At 40.1% G+C, this 25,108-nt stretch overlaps 1 protein-coding gene across 1 annotated transcript in view; it reads right to left on the bottom strand.

The window, feature by feature from the left end:
* The window catches only part of SYNJ1 (synaptojanin 1), an 85,220-nt gene extending 62,133 nt beyond the window's left edge, over positions 1 to 23,087 (bottom strand). Inside the window, exons 1-3 of the mRNA XM_021678001.1 lie at positions 22,993 to 23,087; positions 21,853 to 21,998; positions 705 to 791 (exon numbers count right to left, since the gene is read on the bottom strand). Of these exons, the coding sequence (XP_021533676.1) occupies positions 705 to 791; positions 21,853 to 21,998; positions 22,993 to 23,087 (328 nt within the window). The remainder of the gene's footprint in view (positions 1 to 704; positions 792 to 21,852; positions 21,999 to 22,992) is intronic.
* Between the last annotated feature and the right edge of the window lie 2,021 nt (positions 23,088 to 25,108).

The following is a 25,108-nucleotide window of genomic DNA, read 5'->3' as shown; positions in this document are numbered from 1 at the left end:
TGAGAAAGGTGCTTGTTTCAGAATGGAAAGCAACTACCTCACTAAATTCACTGTTTAGTTTAGCTGACTTTTGTTTTTCATAGTAAGACTTTATCAATGGTGGAAGCCATGTGCTGATTTGCATGATGATGCAAGCTCCTAATCTCATCACAGACCACTAACAAAATGGTTCACGGACTGGTACCAGGCCTTGGGCCACACTTGCAGCCACGCTGTTACAGACAAACTGGTAATCAAAAAGGTTACTCTGCAGCCCGTGGTGACATTAAGTGGCAGAGACAGACTCAAGACTCAGACAGACTTATCACACCCCTTTTAAATACAAAGCAGATGTCCTTTCCACTATAAACCAGAGCAATCCGTGTGGTTCCCACTAAGACGTCTTTCCCTAAGGCACTGAAACAAAACAAAACAAACAAAAAAAGGGCAATACCCTGATTTTCTCCTTTAACAACTGATACCGATCTTAAAATGTTTAAATAGCACAATGTCTCCGGAACTTAAAATCACAAAAGCCTGAGTATGTAGCATGCCTTTTCAAACAACATTTTCCCAAGATTAGCAGAATTAGTGTTTAAAAGATGTTACCATGCTTTTAGCCCAAATGTGTAGTATGAAATGATATATAAGCAGTCTCTCTTAAATCCTTAGTATTAAAAAAACTGAAATGAAAAAAGATTAATTATATTGAATAATAAACTTACCAAGATTTAATCGTAAAACACCTAAGAGTCCATATGCATCCAGTACTTTGGAGTATGTACCCTTGATTGCCTCTTTTTCTGCAGATGCTACAAAAGAAAATATTCAGGGTAAGAAAAATGGCCTGAAACATCAGATTCTATTATAAAGCCAGAGTCTCAAACAAAAGCTGCTAAATATCTGACACTTTTTTTTTTTTTCAGTAGGCTCCACACTGGGTATGGACCCCGAGATCAAGACCTGAGCTGAGATCAAGAGTTGGACACTCAACCAACTGAGCCACCCAGGTGCCCCTAAATCTGATATTTTTTTTTTTAAGATTTTATTTATTTATTTGACAGAGAGACACAGCGAGAGGGGGAACACAAGCAGGGGGAGAGGGAGAGGGAGAAGCAGGCTTCCCGTGGAGCAGGGAGCCGGATGCGGGGCTTGATCCCAGGACCCTGGGATCATGACCTGAGCCGAAGGCAGACGCGTAACGAATGAGCCACCCAGGCGCCCCTAAATCTGATATTCTTAACATAAATGTATCGCATAAAATATCTTCTCAACTAGTAACTTAATTGTCCTTCTCAAAGAGTCAACAAATTGTTCCAGCACCATTGATGAATTAATCCAGCCTCTCCCAATGATCTGAAGTACTGCCTTGAATAATACTCATATGTTTTGGAGGTTGTTTTTGAATCTTCTTCTCTGTCCCACTGATCTGTTTGCCCATCTCTACTACCAGCACTATGCTGGCTTATCACACCCCTAGTGAACAGCATCCAACTCCTTTGTCAGCAATCTTTCAGAATCTGGCCTCAACCTCCTCTTTCTGCTTCATTTTTCATTACTCCCTTCTCCCTCCCACCCCCTGCATTCTATGCTCTCATCACATTAAACTGCCCCTAATTGCCCAAACACACTCTTTTACACCCCCACACCTTTGCGCAGCAATCTAGCCTTCTGCCTGCAAGGCTCCACCTAACCTTCACCTTATACAAACATCGCACAAGGTCACTTTCTGGAAACCTTTCTTTACCTCTACAGGCACAGTTCTTTCACAGAGTTCCCTCTTCATGTTGCCAAAACATTTTATATAGTCCCGTCACTTGTCTTTCTCATTAACCAGCCGATCCTTGAAGGCAGGAACATTGTCCTATGCATCCTTTTATCCCTGACATTTAGAATAGTGCTTGAAACATAGAAGATGACAAATGTTGAAATGATAAAAGCTAATGGCAACACTTGACGACGCAGTTTAGCATAGGAACGGAAATATTCAGTTTGGCCTTTGTCTTGATTCATTTCTTCTGCTATAAAGTTAATGTTATCTTGCTGATGAATATAACCCACAGAATAATACCCCTAGGTCAGGCTGTTGTGGTTGCTCTATTGAAAAACAAAAACAAATCCTGAAACTTTAAGGGAAAACTCTTCCTAGTTCTTAGCAAATATACTTATTAAAAATTTGACCAAAAAAGTCCAAAGAAATATAAGCCACAGCTAGTATCTCAATGGGCAATTCCAAATAATTCTAAAGTCTACAAATCCAGAAAGGTATGATCCTCTTTCTCATTTTGTCCTTTCTCTTCTATTTCTTTCCTTCTCTACTGTTTTCCCTTTCCACTCTCCATCCCACACCTCCAACTCACCTCTTGGCTGACTATTTCACTCCTTATTTACCCTATTCTCTTGCTCCCTATCCCCTCCTTTCCTCATTCATCTACTATATAGAATTATAGTACATTTTGGCAATAGTGTGTGTTCCACATTAGAAAAGCATCTTATGGGGCCCCAGGGTGCCTCAGTAGGTTAAGCGTCTGCCTTTGGCTCAGGTGAGGATCTCAGGGTCCTGGGATCAAGCCCTGAGTGGAGCTCCATTGAGCAACCTGCTCAGTGAGGAGTCTGCTTCTCCTTCTCCCTCCGCCCCTCCCCTCTAGCTAGTGCTCGCTCTCTCTCTCAAATAAATGCATAAAATCTTAAAAAAAAGAAAAGCATATTATTAGATCCTTACCGCCTTCCCACTTCCTGTCAATCTTCATGGCCAACAAAAGGGCTATCTTCTCAGCCTACTGCTTTGCCTAATAGTACTTTAGTACTTTGTATTAGAGAGCTTTTCCTTTTCCCTGAGCTCTTCTCTGGGGTTCTACAGACCATCTCATCTTCCCTGCCTGCTTCACCTCTTTTCAGACCATCTACTCATAAGCCTTCTTCCTAGTTAACCCACTTTTGCCTTGGAATGAGTTGTGCTCTGATAGCTGGCAGAACAGGCTAAAACTAACTGCTCAACTAATCACTCAATTAGCTGATACTGTCATAATTCTCTAGCATGCTCATTATTAAGTGTGGGCCTTTACCTTTATCAAAGCACCCCATATGAAATTAGGGAGTAAGATTTCACCAAGCCATTAAAGTTGTGGGGATTTGTATTTCATTCTGCATTCTTAGAGTTCTTCTTCTTCTTATTACACCATATGCTTAAATAACAGTTACTCCTAACATTAAATGACAAGTGACACAAATATAAAATGTCACATTAACTGTAATTATATTTTGTAAAGTAAATCAGGATTGCCTGTCCCTAAATACTGCCTCATTAAGAGTACCATGTGTACATTAAAGCAAACATTATTAAAGACTTGTTATAACTCGGATGACAGAAGGCATGGCTCCCAGGGCAAATTATTAGGGTTTTAGAGGTTACATGCTCTATGCATTTAAATACCATCACTAATATAGTAATATAGATATTACTAGATGTATCAGTTTCAGCAGCAATCATTATTTAGTAAGATTAAAAAGAAAATGTGTTTTTAATATTAAGCCATAACCTTCCCTTAAAAAGAAAAAAGAGTCATTTTATAACTTAAATTACCATGCAACAAAATGGTCTCTCTTCTAATAATATATAATAATTATCTTCTCATTAACTGTGCTCCAAATATATGTCATGTCTCTCAGGCCCCATGAAGACCCATCTATGAAACTGTCATCTGATTCAAACATGCCAACAAATGTCATGCTGCTTATTTACACTTTTATATTATATTCTAAGACTCAGGAAACAGGACAAACACACAAGCATACAATTTAAACTAAAACTAAAGTGCCTATTCTTAGATAAAAGTATGCTAAAGGGAAGGGAAAATAATTTGAAGAGTAGATATTACTTTCCTTCCAAGGAATTTTTTGCTTTCTCCTCAAACTATTAAATGAAATTTTAAAATAATTTTTGGAGTGATGAATGCTGTTTCAGCTGAGGTACCTGTATACTGTTTCTTGTGATGATTATGACAGTAACTAACACACATTATTCAATTTTCACAACAACCCCATGGGCAAAATTACAACTATTTCCATCTGACATGAGGAAACAGGCTTAGAGAGGTTATCAATTTGTTACTAACTTGTCTAAGATTAAACAGCCTGAGTCAGAAAATGTAGCTTCAGGAGGGAAGGGATTTTGCCTAGTTCACTGCTCTATCCCCAGTGCCCTAGCTCAGTGCCTGGCGCTCAGCAGGAGTTCAAAGATGAAATTTCACAGCCATATGCAATTTTAACTCCAGACACTTCCAATTCCCTAAGAGAAAACAGTGTTTTCTTCCTAAACATTTTTTATGTAAAGGACTGTAGATGTTTTCCTATTCTTCCATATATGCTTCAAAGGTTGGGCTACAATTGAGGGAGGTCCTTTGCAGGCTGTCAGAGCCCAGGCAGAGTGAGAACAATGGCCTTATGCATGGATTTGAAGCCAGAGGCAGGAAGAGAGGGCATCCACTTGGGCGGAGGGACAGCCTGGCATAAGATAAGTCTGAGTGGGGTGAGGAGGATGGTGTCCACCCAGGGATGTTGGCAGTTGCCTGTAATGGTAGCTTGAAGCTTGGGCAGGGTGGGGAGGGCAGGGTGCACTGGAAGGACGCTCAGGGCAGGGTGTTGGAGCCCCTGAGGGCCGAGGAGGGCACCCATACAGTGGAGGAGGCTACAGTGGCAACAGAGTGGTTGGTGATAGAGGGAAAGGATCAGGATAATGGGAACCAGGTTCCTCACTGTCAGAGAATGAGTTCAATATGGAAAGAGAAAACTAGAATGGGCACTGCAGGGTTGACTGAAATTGGAGTTACCAGTGTGAACTCATAGTTTTCTAGCTAGATGGAAAACATGGATATAAGAGGAAGTGTATAACCATATATACATATTCACACAATTACATATTCTCCTTAGCTCTATCCATCGACAGGGTCCAAGATCAGCAGTACTCCAACAGCAATGGCCACACTTAGCACCCAGATCTTGCTTTCTAATACCATTCTCCACTGTTAAGGACTCCTTGGAGAAATGGCTGATTCCAGGGCAAGGGCAGGGACAAGATGAGCCTGGAACATATTCTTGTGCCATAAAGGGAGTACTCAAAAGAACAACAGAGATACGTCACAAAACTACAGAAGCCAGCTTGAAGGGGTGTCTACTAGAGAAACCTGGAACAATCTGAGCATCAAAACCAATTATAATAGGAACAGATTACAGCCCACTGAAGAAGCCCATAACCGGAAGTGTGATGAGTAATGGGGATGTTTACATGCTCTCAATGTACCTGACCTCAAAACACTTCTTATACGAGAAAAAGGAGTCTGCCAGAGACCACCTGAACCAAATAATCAGAGTGAACACCAATGGTAATGGGACAAGTCAAAATTGTGTGCCCCCTGACAGGATACAATGGAAAGGACACAGCACCACTCCGGTAATATTCCTGCTGAGACATATAACCTCAACCTGAGCACGAGGAGCCAGGAGACAAACTCACAGTGAGGTACATTCTACAAAACAACTGGCCTTCATTTTCAGAAGTTTTAAGGTCATAAACATCAAAGACTGAAGAACTTTTCCAGATTTAAAGGGAATAAAGAGGCATGAAAACTAACATAATAAACATAATAAAATGACAAATCTGAACTCGATCTTTTTGTTGTTATGAGTCGTTGGGACAACTGGTGAACTTGAATGGAGTCTGAGGATTAGACAGAAGTACAGTGTAACTTTTTTATAGCTATATTATAGTTATGAAGGAGCAATTCTTTCTAGGGAATAAGTAACAGTATTTGTGGGTGATGGGACATCATGTCAGCAACTCATTCTCAAATTATTCAGAGAAAAGTTCTTTGTACTGAACTTCAGCTTTTCTATATCTGACACTGTTTCCAAATTTTTAAAAAATTAAATGTAACCATAAAAAATAAAACTTAAAAATACACATGCACATTCTTCCTAAATTCAGAAGCTTTTATCTCTACATAGCACTAAGATAAACTCTTATACCATGTTATCCCCTCCCCATACATTTGTTTAATGGGGAAAAGAGTCTCTTATTCTATGAAACTCCATGAAATACAGAGAAATACATGATGTAAGAGGGAGAGACTTAATTTAATTATTGTCCTATTTCTCTGGTAATTTTTAATTCTAGAAAATAATCTGGGAATCTTCCACTATAAAGAGATTATTTAAAATAAAGAAGTCATACTACTTTAAAATAATGTGTATAACCTTTAGATAAAACACAGAATGTACAGATTGTTCACTCACTCATCCCCATCTTTGCTTTTCCCTAATACTTTCCCCTTGCATCCTATACTGCAGCCAAAATGAGTAAAAAATGAATAACGGGTGGCTCCTTCTGTGTGCTCCACATTGTTTTCCCTCTCCCTTTGTTCACAGTGTTCTTTCCATCTGGAACACACTTTATCATTTTTGTGTTTCCAAATATCACCCATCCTTCAATACCTAACTAAAATGCCTCTTCCTTCCTGAAGTTCTCCCTGATCATGCTGGAAGTAGATCTTTTTTCTCATTATTTTATACCTCATTCATTTGTATACGAACAGCAACAGAAATTGTCTCATTTCTTTTTTTTTTTTTAAAGATTTATTTATTTATTTGAGAGACAGCGCACTGCATGCACGTGTGTGCACAAGTGGGCTGGGGGAGGAGCAGAGGGAGAGAGAAAAGGAGAGAATCCCAAGCAGAAACCCCGCTGAGCGGGGAGCCCAACACAGAGCTCCATCTCACAACCCTGAGACCATGACCTGAGCCAAAATCAAGAGTTGGACACTTAACTGACTGACCCACCCAGGTGCCCCTCATTTCTTTTTATCTCAACACAATACCAACTTAACCAGAGACACTGAACATGATGACTATTAAGTATTCATCTAATAGACAAAAAAAATTTGAGAGACTGTAGCACAAAAGGGAATGTTTTGTGAGTTTTAAAATAATACATAAAAAGATAAACATTTAACCTTACCACCAATAGCATCTGAATGCTCTGAAATTTAACAATTCCTCACAGTGACATCTGGAAGTTTTCAAGGATTTTTATTTATTTATTTATTTGACAGAGAGAGACACAGTGAGAGGCAACACAAGTAGGGGGAGTGGGAGAAGGAGAAGCAGGTTTCCCACTGAGCAGGGAGCCCAATGCGGGGCTCAATCCCAGGACCCTGGGATCATGACCTGAGCCGAAGGCAGACGCTTAACGACTGAGCCACCCAGGTGCCTCAACATCTGGAAATTTTCAAATGTGATGTCTATCTATGGTGGACACCTCTGGTGGAGTGAGGGTGGGAGTGGAAAGGTAGGGGTGGGGAAGACAGGCCTTGTTAAATGATTTCTAACCAGGGCTTAAACTGGTGGAGTTTATACAATGGTAGGATATATAGAGAGACCCGAGGAAAACAGAGTGAAAGAATGAGAGGACACGAGAGTTCAGGGGATATGGTGATACGGAAGTTCAGATTACTCCTCGCCAGGGCTGTCTTTCAAGGTATCTATTGGGCTTTCAATGAGGGGAACAGCCTGCTCTGTATTTTTTTTTCTCCTGCTCATGTTGATGTTCTTAAGTAAACAAGATGCTAGGAAAACAGACTTTTCTTTTTTTTTTTTACAAGTTACTGATTTCTAACCACCATCCAGACCTTTAGCAGTTCAGCTCAGGTAAGGAGGCCTGCACCTCTTTGGCTCACCTGTTCAACATGTAAACTAAGGCACAGCCTGACTCCTGGAGTTACTGCTCTAACACATCAGGGGTCAAGAGTACCTAACTTCCTCAAGGGCTTATTTTAAAGAGAAAAGCTGGGGCGCCTGGGTGGCTCAGTCGTTAAGCGTTTGCCTTCGGCTCAGGTCATGATCCTGGGGTCCTGGGATCGAGTCCCACATCGGGCTCCCTGCTCAGCAGGAAGCCTGCCTCTCCCTCTCCCACTCCCTCTGCTTGTGTTCCTGCTCTAGCTATCTCTCTCTCTGTCAAATAAATAAATAAAATCTTAAAAAAAAAAAAATCTAAAGAGAAAAGCTCTTCTTCCCTTGTCACACCCAACACTACAACTCACTCATGCCTTCAATTTTTTCTTTATTTTCCATCTAATGTGAACATGCAGCTCTTGAGAACAGAGCTATCTTTTCTTTTTAAGAATTATTTATTTATTTGAGATAGTGAGAGAGAGTGAGCACAAGCACTGGGGGAGGGACAGACGGAGAAGCAGACTCCCCACTGAGCAGGGAGCCCAATGTGGAGCTCAATCCCAGGACCCTGGGATCACGACCTGAGCTGAAGGCAGACATTTAACCGACTGAGCCACCCAGGCGCCCAACACAGAGCTATCTTAAGCATAAATCTACCATTACATGTTTAAACATATCCACACATCCGTAGAACTGATAATCTGAAGGTCCTCTGATTCTAATCCTAGTGAATATGTGAATATGAGAATATGAATAAGATCACAGAATAGAATTTAAAGCAAAATAAAATATGTACCATAAACATTTACTCTCATAAAAATATTTATGGATGAAATTACATGATATCTGAGATTTACTTTAAAATAAATGGGGAGGGGAACTAGTGGATAGGGATGTAGATAAACACAAGTGTCCCTGAGTTGATAATCAGTGAGGCTGGGTGACAGATACATGGAGTCAGTGACACTACTCTCCCTTCTTTGATGCACATTTGATACTTCCCAAAATCAAATGATAAAAAAAAATTTATTCTGACACCATTCTTTGGCATGCCGGGTAGGTTCAGAAAGAAGAGAAAACAAAATAACTGGACAGTCAGTGAGAGCAGAGGCTACTGGAATTCTAAGTAACCTGAAAGGTACTTTCCTTCAATTACCCTAGACCAGAGGTATACTAGTCAAAAGCTCAATGGGCATCCGGACTTTCATAATTTGAAGGGAAGCAGTAAATCCTACTGCCTTTAGAATGACCCCACAGGGCGCGCCTGGGTGGCGGTTAAGCATCCGACTCTTGATTTCAGCTCAGGTCATGATCTCAGGGTTATGGGATTGAGCCCTGTGTCGGGCTCTGTGCTCAGTGTGGAGGCTGCTTGAGCACCCTCTGCACCGCCCCCCCACTCACATGCACACTCTTTCTCTCTCTCTCTCTCTCTCGTTCTCTCAAATAAATAAATAAAATCTTAAAAAAAAAAAAAAAGGATGACCCCACAGCCCACGCTAAGGCCATCATATAATCATCAAATGATAAATTGGGAAGGAAGACTCGGTGATTCCAGAATGGAGACCTCAGGAAAGGGAAATATTGCTGTACTCTGCCATAAATGTTTTCCTCACATTCATCGTAAATCACTAAGCTTTAGTATCCTCCTCTGTTGAAAACAGCCTTGGAGAATTACAAACTGGCCCTGGCTCACCACAGAAGAGGTTGAGAAATACTGAAAACTACACTAAGCCATGAGGTAGTGACATCCAACACCTTAATTCAGATGACTTAAGTCACCCAATATTTTAGCTCTGTGCTGCTTTCAAAGTTTTTTTTTTTTAGAGATTTTATTTATTTGACAGAGAGAGCGACAGCGAGAGAGGGAACACAAGCAGGGGGAGTGGGAGAGGGAGAAGCAGGCTTCCTGCCGAGCAGGGAGCCCGATGTGGGACTCGATCCCAGGACCCTGGGATCATGACCTGAGCTGAAGGCAGACGCTTAACGACTGAGCCACTCAGGCGCCCTTCAAAGTTCTTTTAACTGAACAAATTCATGACTGAGAGTAGGCCTAACCTATGTTTCCTACTGAAGCGACAGGAAGCAATGAAAATAGAAGCTGTAGAGATTATCTGTTTATAGACTACAGAAAACACTCAAGAGTATAAATACATCAATCGGTCTTGATCAAAATTTAATATACTAATTGTCCTCTAGCATGTTACTCAGCACCCTCCTTTGCTGGAGTGACTTGCTTTTAAAGCACTATATCATCTGACATAACTGGCATTATTCAGCATTATTGGTATTACACTTTCTCTTCTCAAATTAGAATTTCAGGCAAATAATGAAGCATAAGATCATCTCTAGAAAGTCAGATGAAAACATAATCATACACCTATTTCTTGGTTTTCATGATTGTGACTCTAAAACAGAGGCTTATTAAACATAGAAAAACTGGTGACCAGACCTGCATTGCTAACTCTACCATCTGAACAGAAAGAAACAAAATTAACTTATTATCTAAGCTAACCAGATGATTACAAAGTCATTTGTTTTAAACTTAAATGGTATTGAGGATTAAGTTTAAATGTAAATTTCTCTAACCTCTGATAATTACAATAAATCAAACTAAACAGGGGCACCTGGGTGGCTCAGTCAGTTAAGCAGCTGCCTTCCCTCAGGTCATGACCCAGGGGTCCTGATATCGAGCCCCGCTTCGGGCTCCCTGCTTGGCAGGGAGCCTGCTTCTCCCTCTCCCCGACTTGTTCTCTTTCCCTCTCTCTCTCAAATAAGTAAATAAAATCCTAAAAAATAATAATAATTCAAACAATTAAGCTACCTAATGAAGGTCCTGCTACCCAAAGTGAACATTCTGCTCTGGCTCCAACCTTCCAGATGGACAGCAAACTGTCTTTCCTCAGCTGATACAGAAGGCCAAACTAAAGAAAGTCATTAAGATTGTGAAAACAAGATTACAAATTGGTATGCTCTTCCTAGAATCACAATTTGCCTGTGGCTGCACGCACTGCAGTTTGTGGTCAGCTTATTTGCATACAGGTAGCACTTTGGTGTAGTACGAGAGAGCCTCTAGCCAGAGGATCCTACAGATTGTGCAAAACAAGCTACTCATTTTCAAAAGAAAAAAAACTAAGAGTTTAGGTGATTCATCCAAGATCATATAACTACCTGGCAGTAAAGCCACTTTCCATTTTATCATACATAAAAAGAAAAACTATTTTAAAACAAAAAGGTTCTCTTTGTATAATTAATAAATTAAAATTCCAGCTGAAAGTCATTAAACTATCCAAATTAATGTTCTGTATAAACTGCAAATCCCAATCTTGGCAACATTTCAAAATAATAATAACCTTTCATTCATTCATGTAACAAGTATTTACTGAATGCTTACTATGTACCAGGACCCTGGCAAAGTTCTATGAATAAAAAAAGTCAGTGCCCTAATAACTTCTAGCAGGAAGACAGCCATTATATAACTATGCACATGTAAAATCATAAATGACAGTAAGTACTATGATGGAGTTCCGACAGATTACAACAGGAGGACCTAATTTAAAATTATTGGGGGGGAGAGCAATGGTTAGGATAGGGCTGCCTGCAGAAGTGACCTTTAAGTTGAAACCTGAAGAATAAACAGGAAGTTAGCTAAATGAAGAGTGGAGGTAAAAACATTCCAGGCAACATACAAATACTCTATGACCCAGCAATTCCATTCCTAAAAATATATCCAAAAGAAATGTGTACATATGTGCACCAAAAGACATGTATAAGCATGTTCATACTAGTGTCATTTGTAACAAAGAATTAGAAGTAAATGTCAACAGAATACTGGAATATGCCTACAATGGAATACCACATAACAATGAAAACTACTGCCACCTGCTACAACATGGATAGTCTCCCATATAGAACACTGAGAGAAAGAAGCCAGACCCAACAGAATACATATTGAATGATTCCATTTACGTTAAGTTAAAAACTGGATAAAACTAATCTATGATGTAAGAAGTCAGGCAGTGATTATTTCTGCAAATCATGGCAGACAGAGTAATTGGGGAAGAATGTGAGGGAATCTTCTGGAGAGCTAGTAATGTTTATTTCTCAACCTGCCAGTGGTAACATGGATATGTTCACTCTCATAATTCATCGCATTCTACATTTATGATTTATGTATTTTTCTACATGCATGAATAAATTTTTTAAAATAAATATTGAGCAGAAGAAACAGCATATGGGAAGGCTCTGAGATCAGAAATCATTTGGTACATTCGGAACTAGAAGGAGGCCAAAGTGGCTGGAACACCGAAACCAAGAGGCAAAATAGTCAAGACTGAAGAGGGAGGCAGAGACTCCATGATTTAATGTAGATCATTTTAAAGAGCTTGGATTTTAACTTCAGTGGTCAACCATGAAAGGGTCTTAATCAGGGAAACAATATGATCTAAATTGTGTTTTTAAGAAGACTGGAGAGTGGGTAAGGGGAGTGGAAACAGGGAGATCAGTTAAGGAGGCTATAGTAATGGTCCATGAAAGGGGCTACAGTGGCTAGACAGTGGTAGAACCAGCTAAAATGGTGAACTGCATGGATTCTCAATGAAATTAGAGGGTTGAGTACATTGGACATGGTACTAGAGTGAATGTGTGAAACTGGAGAGAAGGAGGTGTAGAGGATGATTCTTAACTTCTGGTTTAAACAACAAGGTGGATGAATTGCAATCCACTAAGATAAGGAAGCCTGAAGGAAGAGCAGCCTTGATAGGAGTGCAGAGATCGATGTGACTATCAACCTAGTATCTATTCCAACCTTTCCATACTGTGTAGTCACCATTCAGGCTGGGGTATCATGGAAACCCAGAAAATGATAGTAATTTCTACCTTATTTTGCTAATCATCAGCCCAATCCAAATTGCCTATGATATCTCTACAGCCGCAGCAGTTGAATCAGGAAAGACACAAAACTCAATTTGATCCAGCGCAGGAGAAGTGCATGTTCCTTTTGTGGGTTCCAATCCATTCTCTCAGTTGGAAAAAGCTGGATTTCAATTGTGTCATCCAAAATAAGTAATTATTCTACCCAGCTCTGTATCAGTCCCACACAGCTTTGCAACATCTACAAATCTGGTAACTATACTTTCCATCCATTCTCCAAGAGAATGATGAAATCATTCAACAAGATAAGCCAAAGACATAGACCCAATGTTGACCAAGGACAGACCATTAATGAGCACTACTGTACAATTAGCTAGGAATTTACTTAATTTTAAGATTCATCCTTCCTATACTTCACACAAGGTTCATAGGATTAAAAGACTTTGTTTATCTACATAAGGACTCAACAGACTACAGCTTCCTATGGTCTACTAGTGAACAGAACGAAATGCAACCCATAATAAATATTTACTGGTAAGAGCTAGTTTATATAAGTAAACAAACTTTATATATAAAGTTATATAAGAAAACTATAATAAAATGGAAGCCAATAATTTAATCAGAAGTATTTTATTTCTTCTTTCCTTTTCTTTCCCTTCCTTTTCCTCCTTCCCTCCCTTTCTCTCTCTCTCTTTTCTGACTTAGTTATCTCAAAATCATCCAGGAATCTAAAGAGCGTATCTTTCAACCTAAACTAAAAGAGTAATTAAATAGTGTCCAATTGACCAACAAGTTAATCCATCTCCTCAAATGCCACATTTACTCACAATAATGTGACCAGTTCAGTGGCTGTGAAATGCACTCCAATGTGAACACGTGCTTATGTAACATAATAGGAGGAACAACAACGGCTTACCCTTGCAAACTCTATTTTAGTAGAAAAAGATAAAACACAACTTCTTATTTACAACCATTAAAAAACTCAAGCAGATTTAAATTGCCACCAATAAAAGTATAATATTCAATTTTTAAAGCTGTATCTCCTTTTGGCACTCTAATTACAAAGCTAACCCCAAATGCACTAGGCTACCCTACTTATGTTTCTTTCAAAAACAGTTTAAATGTAACTAAGTGATAAAATTCACTGATTCAGACTTTACCACCTCAGAATTGTTGAAAATGTTGGTACTAGATGCAAAGAAAAGCAATACTATTTAAATTGCTACCCATTACATTGGCTCATTTTTTCAGCTATAGGGTATCTGAAAAAGTCTTTACATCATTTTAATTGTGGTTGGGCACAGAACCCCAGGTGTAAAGTTTTGTTTTCTTCTTCTTTCAGTACTTTCAAGATGTTGTTCTATGTCTACTTGCTTGGATTGTTTCTGAAGAAAATTCTATCATTATTCATATGTCTTTCTTCAGTACACATGTCCTTTTTTCTTGGTCTGTTTTTAAGATTTCTCTCCGTATCACTGGTTTTAAGCAATTTGATAATGTATTTGGGTGTAGTTTGCTTCATGTTTCTTCTGCTTAGGGTTCATTTAGCTTTTTGGATCTGTGGATTCATAGTTTCCATCAAATTTGGAAAACTGTCAGCTGTTATTTCTTCAAATATTTTTTTGCTTCAACTCCCTCTTTCTAGGATTCCAACTACACACATATATTGGCCATATGAAGTTCTTTCCCAGCCCACTGATGGCTCTGTTTATCGATTTTAGTCTTTTCTCTGTGTTTCATTTTGAGTAGTTTCGATTATTATGTCTTCAAATTCACCAATCATTATGCAGTGTCCAATCTATTAATCCCTATCAGTGTATTTTTTTCATTTATTTTTATTTCCATTTGATTTAGGTCTTTCACATTTTTCATGTCTTTTTTTTTTTAAAGGTTTGTTTGTTTATTTATTTATTTATTTATGATTACAGAGAGAACACAGAGGGAGAGTGAGAGGGAGAAGCAAACTCCCCGCTGAGCAGAGAGCCTGACACAGGGCTCGATCCCAGGACCCTGGGATAACCACCTGAGCAGAAGGTAGATGCCCAACCAACTGAGTCACCCAGGGGCCCCCATGTCTCTCCTTAACATGTTTACTCTTTCCTCTACTTCCTGGACATATGGAGTATATTTAGAATAGCTGTTATAATGTCCTTATTAATTTTTTTTTTGAGAGTGTGCGCATGAGCCAGTTGGGAGGGGAAGAAGGAGAGGGAGAGAGATTTTTAAGCAGATTCCACGTTCAGGGCAGAGCCCAATGTGGGGCTCAATCTCATGACCCTGAGATCATGACCTGAGCTGAAATCAAGAGTTGGACACTTAGCTGACCAAGCCACCCAAGGGCCCCTCCTTGTTATTAATTTTAACATCTGTTTCTACAGATTGACTTTTCTCCTCATTATGGGGTGTGTTTTCCTGTTTCTTTGCATGTATGGCAATTTTTAATTGAATGCCAGACATTTTGAAGTTGTTATACAGAGTTGAATGCTGGATATATGGATATGTATTTTGTATTCCTGTATTCTTAAACTTTGATCTAGGATACAGTGCAGTTTTTTTAGAAATTCGGTTATTTGGAAACAGTCTGATCCGTTTGGGTCTTGCTTTTTAAGCTTTGTCAGATAGGACCACAGAAGCCTTTTGTTTAGGGCTACTCTGTCCCACTACTGAAGCAATATACCCTTCTGAGTTTTCAACCCAATTCCCAGAGTACTATAATCTCTCTCCTTTCTGGCTGCAGACAACTTAACTATTCCCAGCCCTGGGTGAAGTCCAGGAATTTTCTTGCTGCTCCTTTTTGGTGGTTCTTTCCCTGCCTTGGGTAGGTTCCTTACACACCAGCAGTGATCAGTACTCAGCTGAAATCTCATGCGTTACCCTCTGCACATCTCTGAAACTCTCTGTGCAGCTGCTTCCTCTTTGGTACTAGTCCTGAGAGTTCTCATTGCCTTGGCTTCCACAAATTCCCGACTCCGTCTCCTCAACTTAGGGAGACTGCCAGGCTTTCTTTGGGTGCATCTCCCTGCTACTGCAGCCCGGAAGCACTTAAGGTAATAAGCAGAGTGATCATCTAGAGCAATCCTAAGGTTCACTCCTTTGTTTTCCTTCCCTCAAGGATCAGTGTCTCGTGCCACCTATTGTTCAATGTCTGAAAACTGTTTATTTGTTTCCTTGTTGTTATGTAAAGTGAGAGGGTTCCAGGTCATGGTCAGAAGCAAAAAATCCTGTTATAGTCTTGTACTAGTTAAATTTTATAAGACAAGTTAGAACATCTAGTAGACCTGAAATTATACAGTAAAGTCACAGAATGGTATTTTACTGTTCAATGACAGACACACTGTGCTTCACCTTTTATTTTCTCATAGAAAAGTTAAGTGGAGAGAAAGGAAAGCACTTAGGAACTACTAGTTTGGTCCTACATTAACAAGCTAATCCTGCTACCTGGCCCAGGAGTGAAAAGTTAGGTTAAATTTTTTTTTTTTAAAGCATAGATATTTAAGTTGCTGTTTACTTTCTTTTCTATCAAATAGAACATTCCAAAAATTACTTACAAAAAGAAAATGAATTTTTGCAAGCCTAACACAAAGTGATATGTAACAAGTCTAAATTTCATCATTCTGTGCAGAAAAAGTCAACTATAAAAAGTCCCTTCTTCCCTCAACTTGAATTTTTTTCTTAAAAAGAGACAGGATACTGCAACTTATCTAAAGGGCAATCATGCTGACTGTCAGCATTTGGCAATTAAAAAAAAAAAACAAAAAAAACAAAAAAACTATACACACTGCTTGTCATCACCACCTACTACACTTGTTATCCAAAATTTTAGAACCTGACATTTAACTTGGCTCAGCAAAGCAACTTTATGTTTTTAATGACCTAACTCTAAATCAAATCATGTTCCCTCTTGAATATATTTATAGTTTGTAGGCAAAAACACAGCAAGTTTTAATACTTCCCTCATGAGAAAATGCTACCAATTTCACTCTTAACTTTAAAGTCTTCTACTGGCATTCTCTTGTTTTTGCTCTTCATTCCCTGACCCCAAAATAATAACCACCACCCTCACAGCAACACAAACAATCATTAAAGTAAAAAATCAAATGGTAAGATTATGTCATTAGAGCAGTTATTTTATCTCTCCAAGCCTCAGTTTTCACATATGTGAAATGGAGATGAAAGCACAACCCACAGAATTCAATGAAATAAAGGATGTCTAATGCCACATCTCCCTTAACTGTAGGCTGAGAACGAACTCCCACAAGAGCTGCAGGAGATTTTTAATTGAAAGAAACACAGAGATACTCAACAGATGTTGCATTGCCCAAACTATTAGCTTGAGGTAGTTCAGAGTTTTCACTTTAGACTGCAGTACATTCCTTTGATGATATCATATCTTTGTAAAGCTGGGTTTCCAGTAGTTGCTGTGATAAAAAGCAAGTACCACTCCAAAAATCAATGTGAAACAGGAAATGAGGGTGGAGTTGTCCAGTCTGAGTCTAAGGTTTGAAAAGCTGTTCAATGCTCCACAGGTACATACATATCCCATTAGTAAATAACTTTGAAGGAAAATAAATTATTTTCCATTTACTTGCCTTATTTTTTCAAATGGCTACTAGAGTTAAGACAGACATATTTAATGTTTGGACCTAATTATTTAATCAACGGAACTGTGGCCTAGGGGTGCTGTGAAAAACTTAATGAGACACCATGAAACAATAAAGTTTAGGGACTTCTGGCTTAATGTTGTGACTGGTAGAGGAAGCTTCCAGGAAATGGCAACTGCTATTTCATTATTATTACTCCTTTATAGTGTGCAGTTTCAATAGAAAAGGCAGTGTAATCCACATTCTGTGAGAAAGATCTCCACCATGTTGTTCTATAGTTTTATGGCTCCTATTTCCATAAAGAAAAAGTAAATGAAGAAACTGAGGTGGACAACCTGGGCTAAAACCAGGTCCAGAGTATAGTGATATGGCCTTGCTGTCTAGGAAGTAGGTGATTTGAGTCCTAATTGACTGAGTTGGAAAGCCTGAAAATAATCTTACCACTAGACGGATGGAAGCAATTAATCCTTACTTCTATCCTAGCATATACTGAAAACAGCAAAAGCTCTAATATTAAGAATTAGGAATTTATATCAGCACTTTCCATCCCTTCTTTTAAATAGGTGACCCATAACTTCTGTTTTTAGAATCATCCTTCATTTCCCATGTGTTGACCATCTCTTCCCTTCATTTTCTACTTAGGGTACAATTATGAAGTAAATTATTTACCTCTGCTGAAGCATGAGATGGGTTGAAAAATAATGGGACAGGCTGTGAATTTAATGCATGTATCGGTCAGACTGGCTACTTGTCCTTCTCCTGTCATTGTCTTTTTGTGTGTGTTAACTATAGAAAGACAAGGAAAACTGAACCTGATACAAAACTGGTAGATGTCTTTTTTAATCTCCTATTAGTTTCCAAGAAAAGACATGTAGTGTTATAACTTGCTGACCATCACACTTGCTGCTTACACTGGTCCAAACACAGTACACTAGTCACAGAGAATCCACTTGCTACACTGAACCACTGCTCCACAGACATCAAAGTTCAGTTTAATTAAATAGTTTTCTGGACTGATAGTTTTTATCCCTTTTATATCAGCAGTTCAGTCAGACAGCAATTCTTTAACAGATAAAAAAAAAAAGTTTTTTTAGAAAAAGGTACTATACTTCCAAACACAGAATACTATATTTTTGTCAACTTTGTAAGGTTTAGGTTAATCTCCCCCCTCCCCGCTCCCTCCCATGGCACTAAGTTAGCCATTTATTCCCTAAGTTTGAGTAAAACACTGTAATAAGCACTAGAGATACAAAGATTACTAAGACATGGGTCCTTTCCTCGAAGAGTACAACACCCAGACACAGAAGTTTCACATAACCTGAAAGCACTATAGCAAAAGTGCTAAGGGATCATTAGCACTTGGTTCAGGCTGAAGGTTTCAAGAAAACTAGTTATTAGCCCAATAATAGTCAATAATAGCATTAAAATTCTGGAAACATGGTTACTTTGGATAAAATTTGCAAGCTAAGAAAGTTATCCCATAACCTATCCTAGAAAGGCCAATATAAATTATGCTCAGAATGATCATCCCAACCTAATTACATCAGAATCTCTAGGGAGCTGGAGCCCAGGCAGCAGTATTTATAACCCCCCACCCAGTGACTACATGATGTGCATACAAGGCTGAAAACCACTGGCTCACTAATTGATTAAGTCATTTTATCATGACTGATTTAAGTTCAGAAGCCTAGCAACATACAGATTCCTGAGGCTAGATTAGTAGACAAGATTAGTAGACACTCAGGCTCTACAAAGATCCATGATCTGAAATTGTTTTTACTGTGTTTTCACTTGCACCTTATTTTTTGATATGTGCTAATAATACAAATACAAGGTTTCATGTTGGGTATCTCATGGTACTTCTGGCATAAGCCAAGAAAATTCAGTGACTGTCAATCCTCAATGATATGTACTGCCTAAGATGTCTGATTTTTTAAACTTTCAAAGCCAGGACAACTGAGGCCTGTAGAAATCATAAACTTTCAACGTATGACTCAGTCCTACAAGAGTCACTTTTATCATTTACTTTCAAAAAGAACATCTGCACATAACCATGTTGAGAACCAAAAACCAGCACATAAAAAGGGCTTATCTGTGATATGACTGAGCTCTAGACAAATAAAGAAGAGACAAGAGTGAGATGGAGTGGGTGGGTGGGTGGGGCAGATTCTCAGAAAGGAAGACTTGAGCGAGAATGACAGGCTTGGATTGGATAGAGAGAGAAAAGCATTCTAGCAGTCATTAAAGAAGAGGGTGTAACAGGAACAGCATGATGAAGGGGAGAAAACGCATGGTACTTTGGGAAAGGACTGAGGAAACACAAGAGTCTTCTTAAAGGAGACCAATATCCACACTGGACAAACAGGGTGGGGCCAAGTTATGGAAGACCTTGATGGACAGGTTGAGGACTTTAAACTTAATTTGCCTGAAAAATGGGGTTACACTTTGGTTTATTATCAAACATGATTTGAGAAGATTCTTCTTGCAGATTACTAAGCAGAATGTCTTGAGATTCAAAGGGCTGGGATTGTTGAAGAAAAAAAGAACACTTCAGTATCTTCCAAACACAGCTCTCTGAATACAACAGACATTTAAGAAATGTGAGATTTTAAAAATGAACACTCTACAGCACAATATGCATGTTGGTATTGCTCCCAAATGAATGTCAAATTAATTTTAGAAGTCAAAGGATTTATAAAAAGGTCTGTTAGTTCTTAATATTTTGTTATTACTGTAAAGCTTATTATAGGAAAGCTAACAACATATCCAAAAAATTATATATCCATCTGCACTATTTTTACTAAGAAAGACAATATTCAACTTTTTTCTCCTGAAAGAACTGCTTATGCGTCTAAATCTAATGAAAATAAATACAATCAATAAATATTAAGACAGTATTTTTAATATTTTTTTCCTTAAAATAAATGTTAATGCCAAAATGGATGGTTTAGGGAGCTTGCCTTTTTAACCATTATTTGGCATAAAAGAGAGCTGTTGGAGGTTTGGAAGTATGATTATCCTTGGGTTTCCTACCTGAAAGGAAAATATAGCAATGATCCTAATAACTGGGTAATGCATACTGTGTATGCATGTGACTCCCTATTATTACCAGTAACCACAATTGTAGAAACATTTAAAATTTAGACAAGTTAGAAAATCAGGTAATATCACAAAAAAAACTGCAAGCAGCTAAAAAATACTTCACAACTAAACCAAACCATTTCCCCTGATATTTTTAATTAAGAATTCATCAGTATAAGAACTGTATTTGTAGTATGAAAAAATAGACTATGCAAATTAATATTATAGCAAGATATATTTCAGTTTATTTAAATATAAAAAACAGTTTGAATTAAGTCCATGCTAAGTATAACCCACTTTATTAATACTTGTTTCTTAGAACACAAATAGCGCTTCCTGCTCACTCAAACCATGTTACTATATGTATCAAAAATATATACATTTCTTATACATTACACTTTAAGCCTTTTCATTATGTCACTACCCTTTTTCTCCATCAGGATAAAATTTTACTATTTTAGATTATTAAGATCAGATTAGCATTTTAACAGGTTAATATTCTGTATGTAAAAGTTAGGGTCTTATGTATGCTCTTCACTTACTGAATCTGAAAAAAGTTTAACAGCTTAAAATATCTAGGAGCTTATATTTGTAAATATGACTTTTTTTTAAAGGTTTATTTATTTGAGAGCGAGAGAGAGAGCCCGCACACAATCTTAAGCAGACTCCACGCTGAGTGCAGAGTCCAACAAGGGCTCGATCTCACAACCCTAAGACCATGACCTGAGCCAAAATCAAGAGTTGAATGCTTAACTGACTGCGTCACCCAGGCACCCCTGTAAGTATAACTTTCAAACGCTATTTTTAATTTATAAAATATGACCAGTAGCTAAACTGATGCTAACAAAGCAAAAACATGACAAAAAACAAGTAATTATCACTAAAAAGCCTTTAAAAACACAATCACATTTCAAATAACTCAAGCGGGAGTTATCTGCCAAAATCTTAAGACTAAGAAAGAAAATTAATATTCAAATTAATATTTTTATTTTTAACTTCATCCCAGAAAATAACCTAGACCATTCTAATCTACTATTTTGCTTGTGGTACAGTAGTCCTTTTCTTTAGATTATCAAGATAATTTTTTAAAATATATTAAATCAATCATGTATCTCACATGAAATTTTAGAAGTTTTATTCTCTTAATAAAAATGTAAGGGCCTCACCATAAGATACTCCAAAATATCAGATAAATAAATACTCTTGTAGTTCATTACTGTAACTGATATATAAGAAATCCTGTTCATTACAGCAAAAATGTCAAGCAAGCCTTTATGGGTTTATGTGATGTGATATAAACTGTAACAATAATTCTTTGGAAAGAAAAGTTTTCTTTTAGGAACAGCCAAAGAACCCAAGAAAGCAAAAACCTATAACCAAACTTGCATTTCCCCCGCACCCCCAAAAGAAACCTGCAACAGGGGGCAGAAAAGAAAATGGAAGTTTAAAATAAGGTTTGATGAAAAGAAAAAAACATAACCTGCTTCAGGAAATACAGTGAAGGGGTTGTCAGGGTCTTCTCTATAGAATGGCTGAATCTGAACTGTTTCAAATCAAAACAGAGACGCGATCAGTTGGGCTATGACACATGACTTACAAAGCACAGCTACAGCCCCAGACTCGAACATGAGACATTCCTCCTTATGCCTAGTTTCCACTATGAGACTGAAAGGTGGGGGATCCAATTTGTGATAGATTCGAAATCCTTTGCTGAACGCCATTCTCCTTTCTTCAGAGGCAGCCCTGTGAAAACCAAGCAAAGCAAATGAAGCTAACGTTTCCTTCTGCAGCAAGGACTGCAAGGCATCCAGAAGTCCCTCCCTGCCAGGTTTTGATGGGGGGTGGGGTGGAAAAAAGGGGAGCTCAGGGAGAGAATGGTTTATTCCAAAAGATAAGCCGTCACTTAATTTTACCAAAAGGCCAGGGGAAAAGCTACCAATTCTCCCGGCAAGGCAACATAAGGTTTAATTACTCTAAGTCCACGAACGGTTTGGTTAAGATGAGTTTCCCGTTTACTTTGTTTACCAAAAAGGAAAGATTTTGAGCGTATTTCGTTCGGAGTTGTTTATCAGCTTCCTGCTTCAGGATTTGTCACTACGCTGAAAGGGGACAGATTCGGAAACTTCAAGCCGTTCCTTGGCCGGGGAAGGAGAGGAGGTGGGAGGGAAGGTTAACGAGCCTGCTTCAAAGCTCCTTAGGGGCCAGGAGGAGGGAAAGGATTATCCGACACGAACGGCTCTCCCGGGGGCGGCAGCGAAGGGCAAGGAAAGCGGCACAGGTTACCGCCGGCTGGGGGCACGGCAGGCGGGAGCCCGTAAATATGAATGGCCACCCGGGAAGACTCACGACACGGACCGGACCGGGGCTCCTCGGGGGTCCCGGACAGCCGACCGCCCGGGAAAGCGGCTCCTTCCCAGGGGGACGAAGCCGCCCAGCCGCCCAATCCCTCCATTATGCGCCAGAGACGATGACCCGGCGCCCAGACCGACTTGGTTCCTCTCCCGCGGACAGGCTGACAGCCGCTGTCACCACAGCCCCCGGCCCGACGCAGCGCCGCACGACCCCTAGTCTCCTCACAACCCCGCCCGCCCTCCCGAGCCAGGGCTGCCCGCGGTTGCCCCTCACCGTTCCCGCCCAGGCTGCGGCGCGGAAGGCTGCTCAGGAAGCGTCCGCCCGCGCGCCCAGCTGCCGGTGGGTCTGGCCGCGGCCGCTCCCCGCCCCGCGCCGGCTTGCTCACCTCTTCCTCCGGCTCCTCCTCCTTCTCCCGCAGCCGCCGCCGCCACAGCCGCCGGAAGCGTCACTTCCTCTCCAGCAGGCCCATCTCTTCCGCATTGCGCCGCGGCCGGGGGCGGAAGGTCCGCCCCTCGGGGGAAACGGCGGGGCGTCAGGAGGCAGGCCCCGCCCACTCCGAGCCTCCTTGCGGGTCCGAAATGGTAGGCTGCCTGCTGGCCTCCACGCGTAGCGACCTGCGCCTCCTTCAGGCGGCCTGTAGGCCAGGCCGCAGCTACAGGTCCGACCGCTGCGGAAGCGGGGACGAGGAGAATCGGCCTCCCTGGTCCCCTCGCGGGGGCTTTTCAGACCTTACCAACCCTCCCCGTGGGCGCCAGGGAGGGGCTCTGGGGAAAAGCTTTGGGGACCGGGTACTGATACGTGCCCAAGATGGGTGTCAGGAACACCCCCTGCCGCCCCCAGCGGCCTGACGGGCGTGGGGAGGGCTCGGGACAGCCAGCACGCCGGGCCATCCGGGCGGCGCCCGAAGAGCTGTCCATGGTGTCTCCCCGCGAACAGCGCCCAGTTCCTGTTCTGAGCATCTGGGTAGGTAGCGGGAGAAAAACTAATGCCTGCTTTGGAGCAACTCTCTTGGCTGTCTTTTCTTCTGGAGTGTTCCAGAGCTCTCAGGAACACTATAGGAAAGACTGCTCAGCTGTACATATGGTGGAGAATCGAAGTCACAAACCAGGACCTCAAGACTGAGTTGAAACATGGCGGTACGGAGGCAGCTATGGTTGGCCCTGAATGGCGAATAGCTTTTGTCAACCATGGAATTTAATAACTAAAGGCGTCTAACCCTCTCATCTTCTCATTTTTCAACAAATCATACTACGGTGGCTAATATTAGTGTGTCCCACGGACTTTCCCTTCTCTTTCCACTTGATAGACCTAAATATGGGAATGAAGTCAAAGCCAAGAGGGCCAAAAGGAATTGAAATCCTGAAGAAACCGTTTCTGCTTGTCTTCGTTTTTTTCTTTACCTCTTCCTCTTCTTGCTTTTATTTTAGCAGCGAAAGCAGAATTTAAATTTGTTACAGTGCACAAAATCATTTCCCCCTCTGGGCCTTGTCATGTGGCTTGATTTAACATTTCTTCATCCATTTTAGAGAAGCTGGACCCACCCTGGTTTCAGGATACTAAAGTAGCTATCATTCACTAGAAGAGAAGCCTTTTCTTTTCTAGGAGATATGCAAAGACACATTTAGTGCTGAGAACTGGAAAGGATTTCTCATTTAGTACTATTTACTTAGAAAAAGGTGTTTTGCTCTTAGTAGTGGTTACTGACAGCAGCCTCAGAATTAAACTTATATTAAGATTCTCTGCTGGACTGTGGTTGCTTCCTACCCCACCCCCAAAGAATCCATTTCAATTAGAGATTGCATTTGACAGAGGAAGTAAATGGGAGTGGGTGGGAATGGAAATTTTCTTATTTGCCTATTCAGTTATAATGCCTCTCTAGCCCTGAAGGAATGCCAAATGTATGTACCAGAAAAACATATGGAAGGATATTGCTCCAGGAGAGATGTTGATGTTACTAAATACTTTGCTTGGGAGTTGCTTTTTATGTCAGCTGAGACCCAGGAAAGATAAGTTGTTAAAAATTACTGTTTCAAGTGGAATTGGAACCTGAAACCTAACTTGCCCACCCCTAACCTAGGATCAGTTCCACCATGGCTGTCTGAGGCCACACGGGGAACCCCTCCTTCTCAGAGTGTCATTTATGGGTGTTGGGCTCTTCTAGAAGCAGGTGTTCTGCCTATTTCTGGTTTCCTTTGATTTTGGATTAAGGAGATTAAGGTCAAAGTTTCTTGGTTCTAGGTTTGAATTGCTGTTTCTTTCTTCAGAATGAACTGGGGGGTGGGGGGAGATGGTAAGCAGGACTCTTATTCCTAGAGCTGTCCGAAGGCCAGGATTTTCCAAATCCTTTCAAAATAGATCATTTTAGTCATGAAATAAGCACATGCCCAGGGGTTGAAAACACAGGGCCATTTTACTAGTGACTTTTATAAAATATTCCTTCTTTTTCTTGTCCCTCTTTACTATTTATACTTGTTACAGCACATGAAAAATAGCTGGACAAA

This window comes from Neomonachus schauinslandi, chromosome 1 (assembly GCF_002201575.2).
Source record: "Neomonachus schauinslandi chromosome 1, ASM220157v2, whole genome shotgun sequence".
NCBI classification, from domain to species: Eukaryota; Metazoa; Chordata; class Mammalia; order Carnivora; family Phocidae; genus Neomonachus; species Neomonachus schauinslandi.
This window is presented reverse-complemented; position numbering and strand designations above follow the sequence as displayed.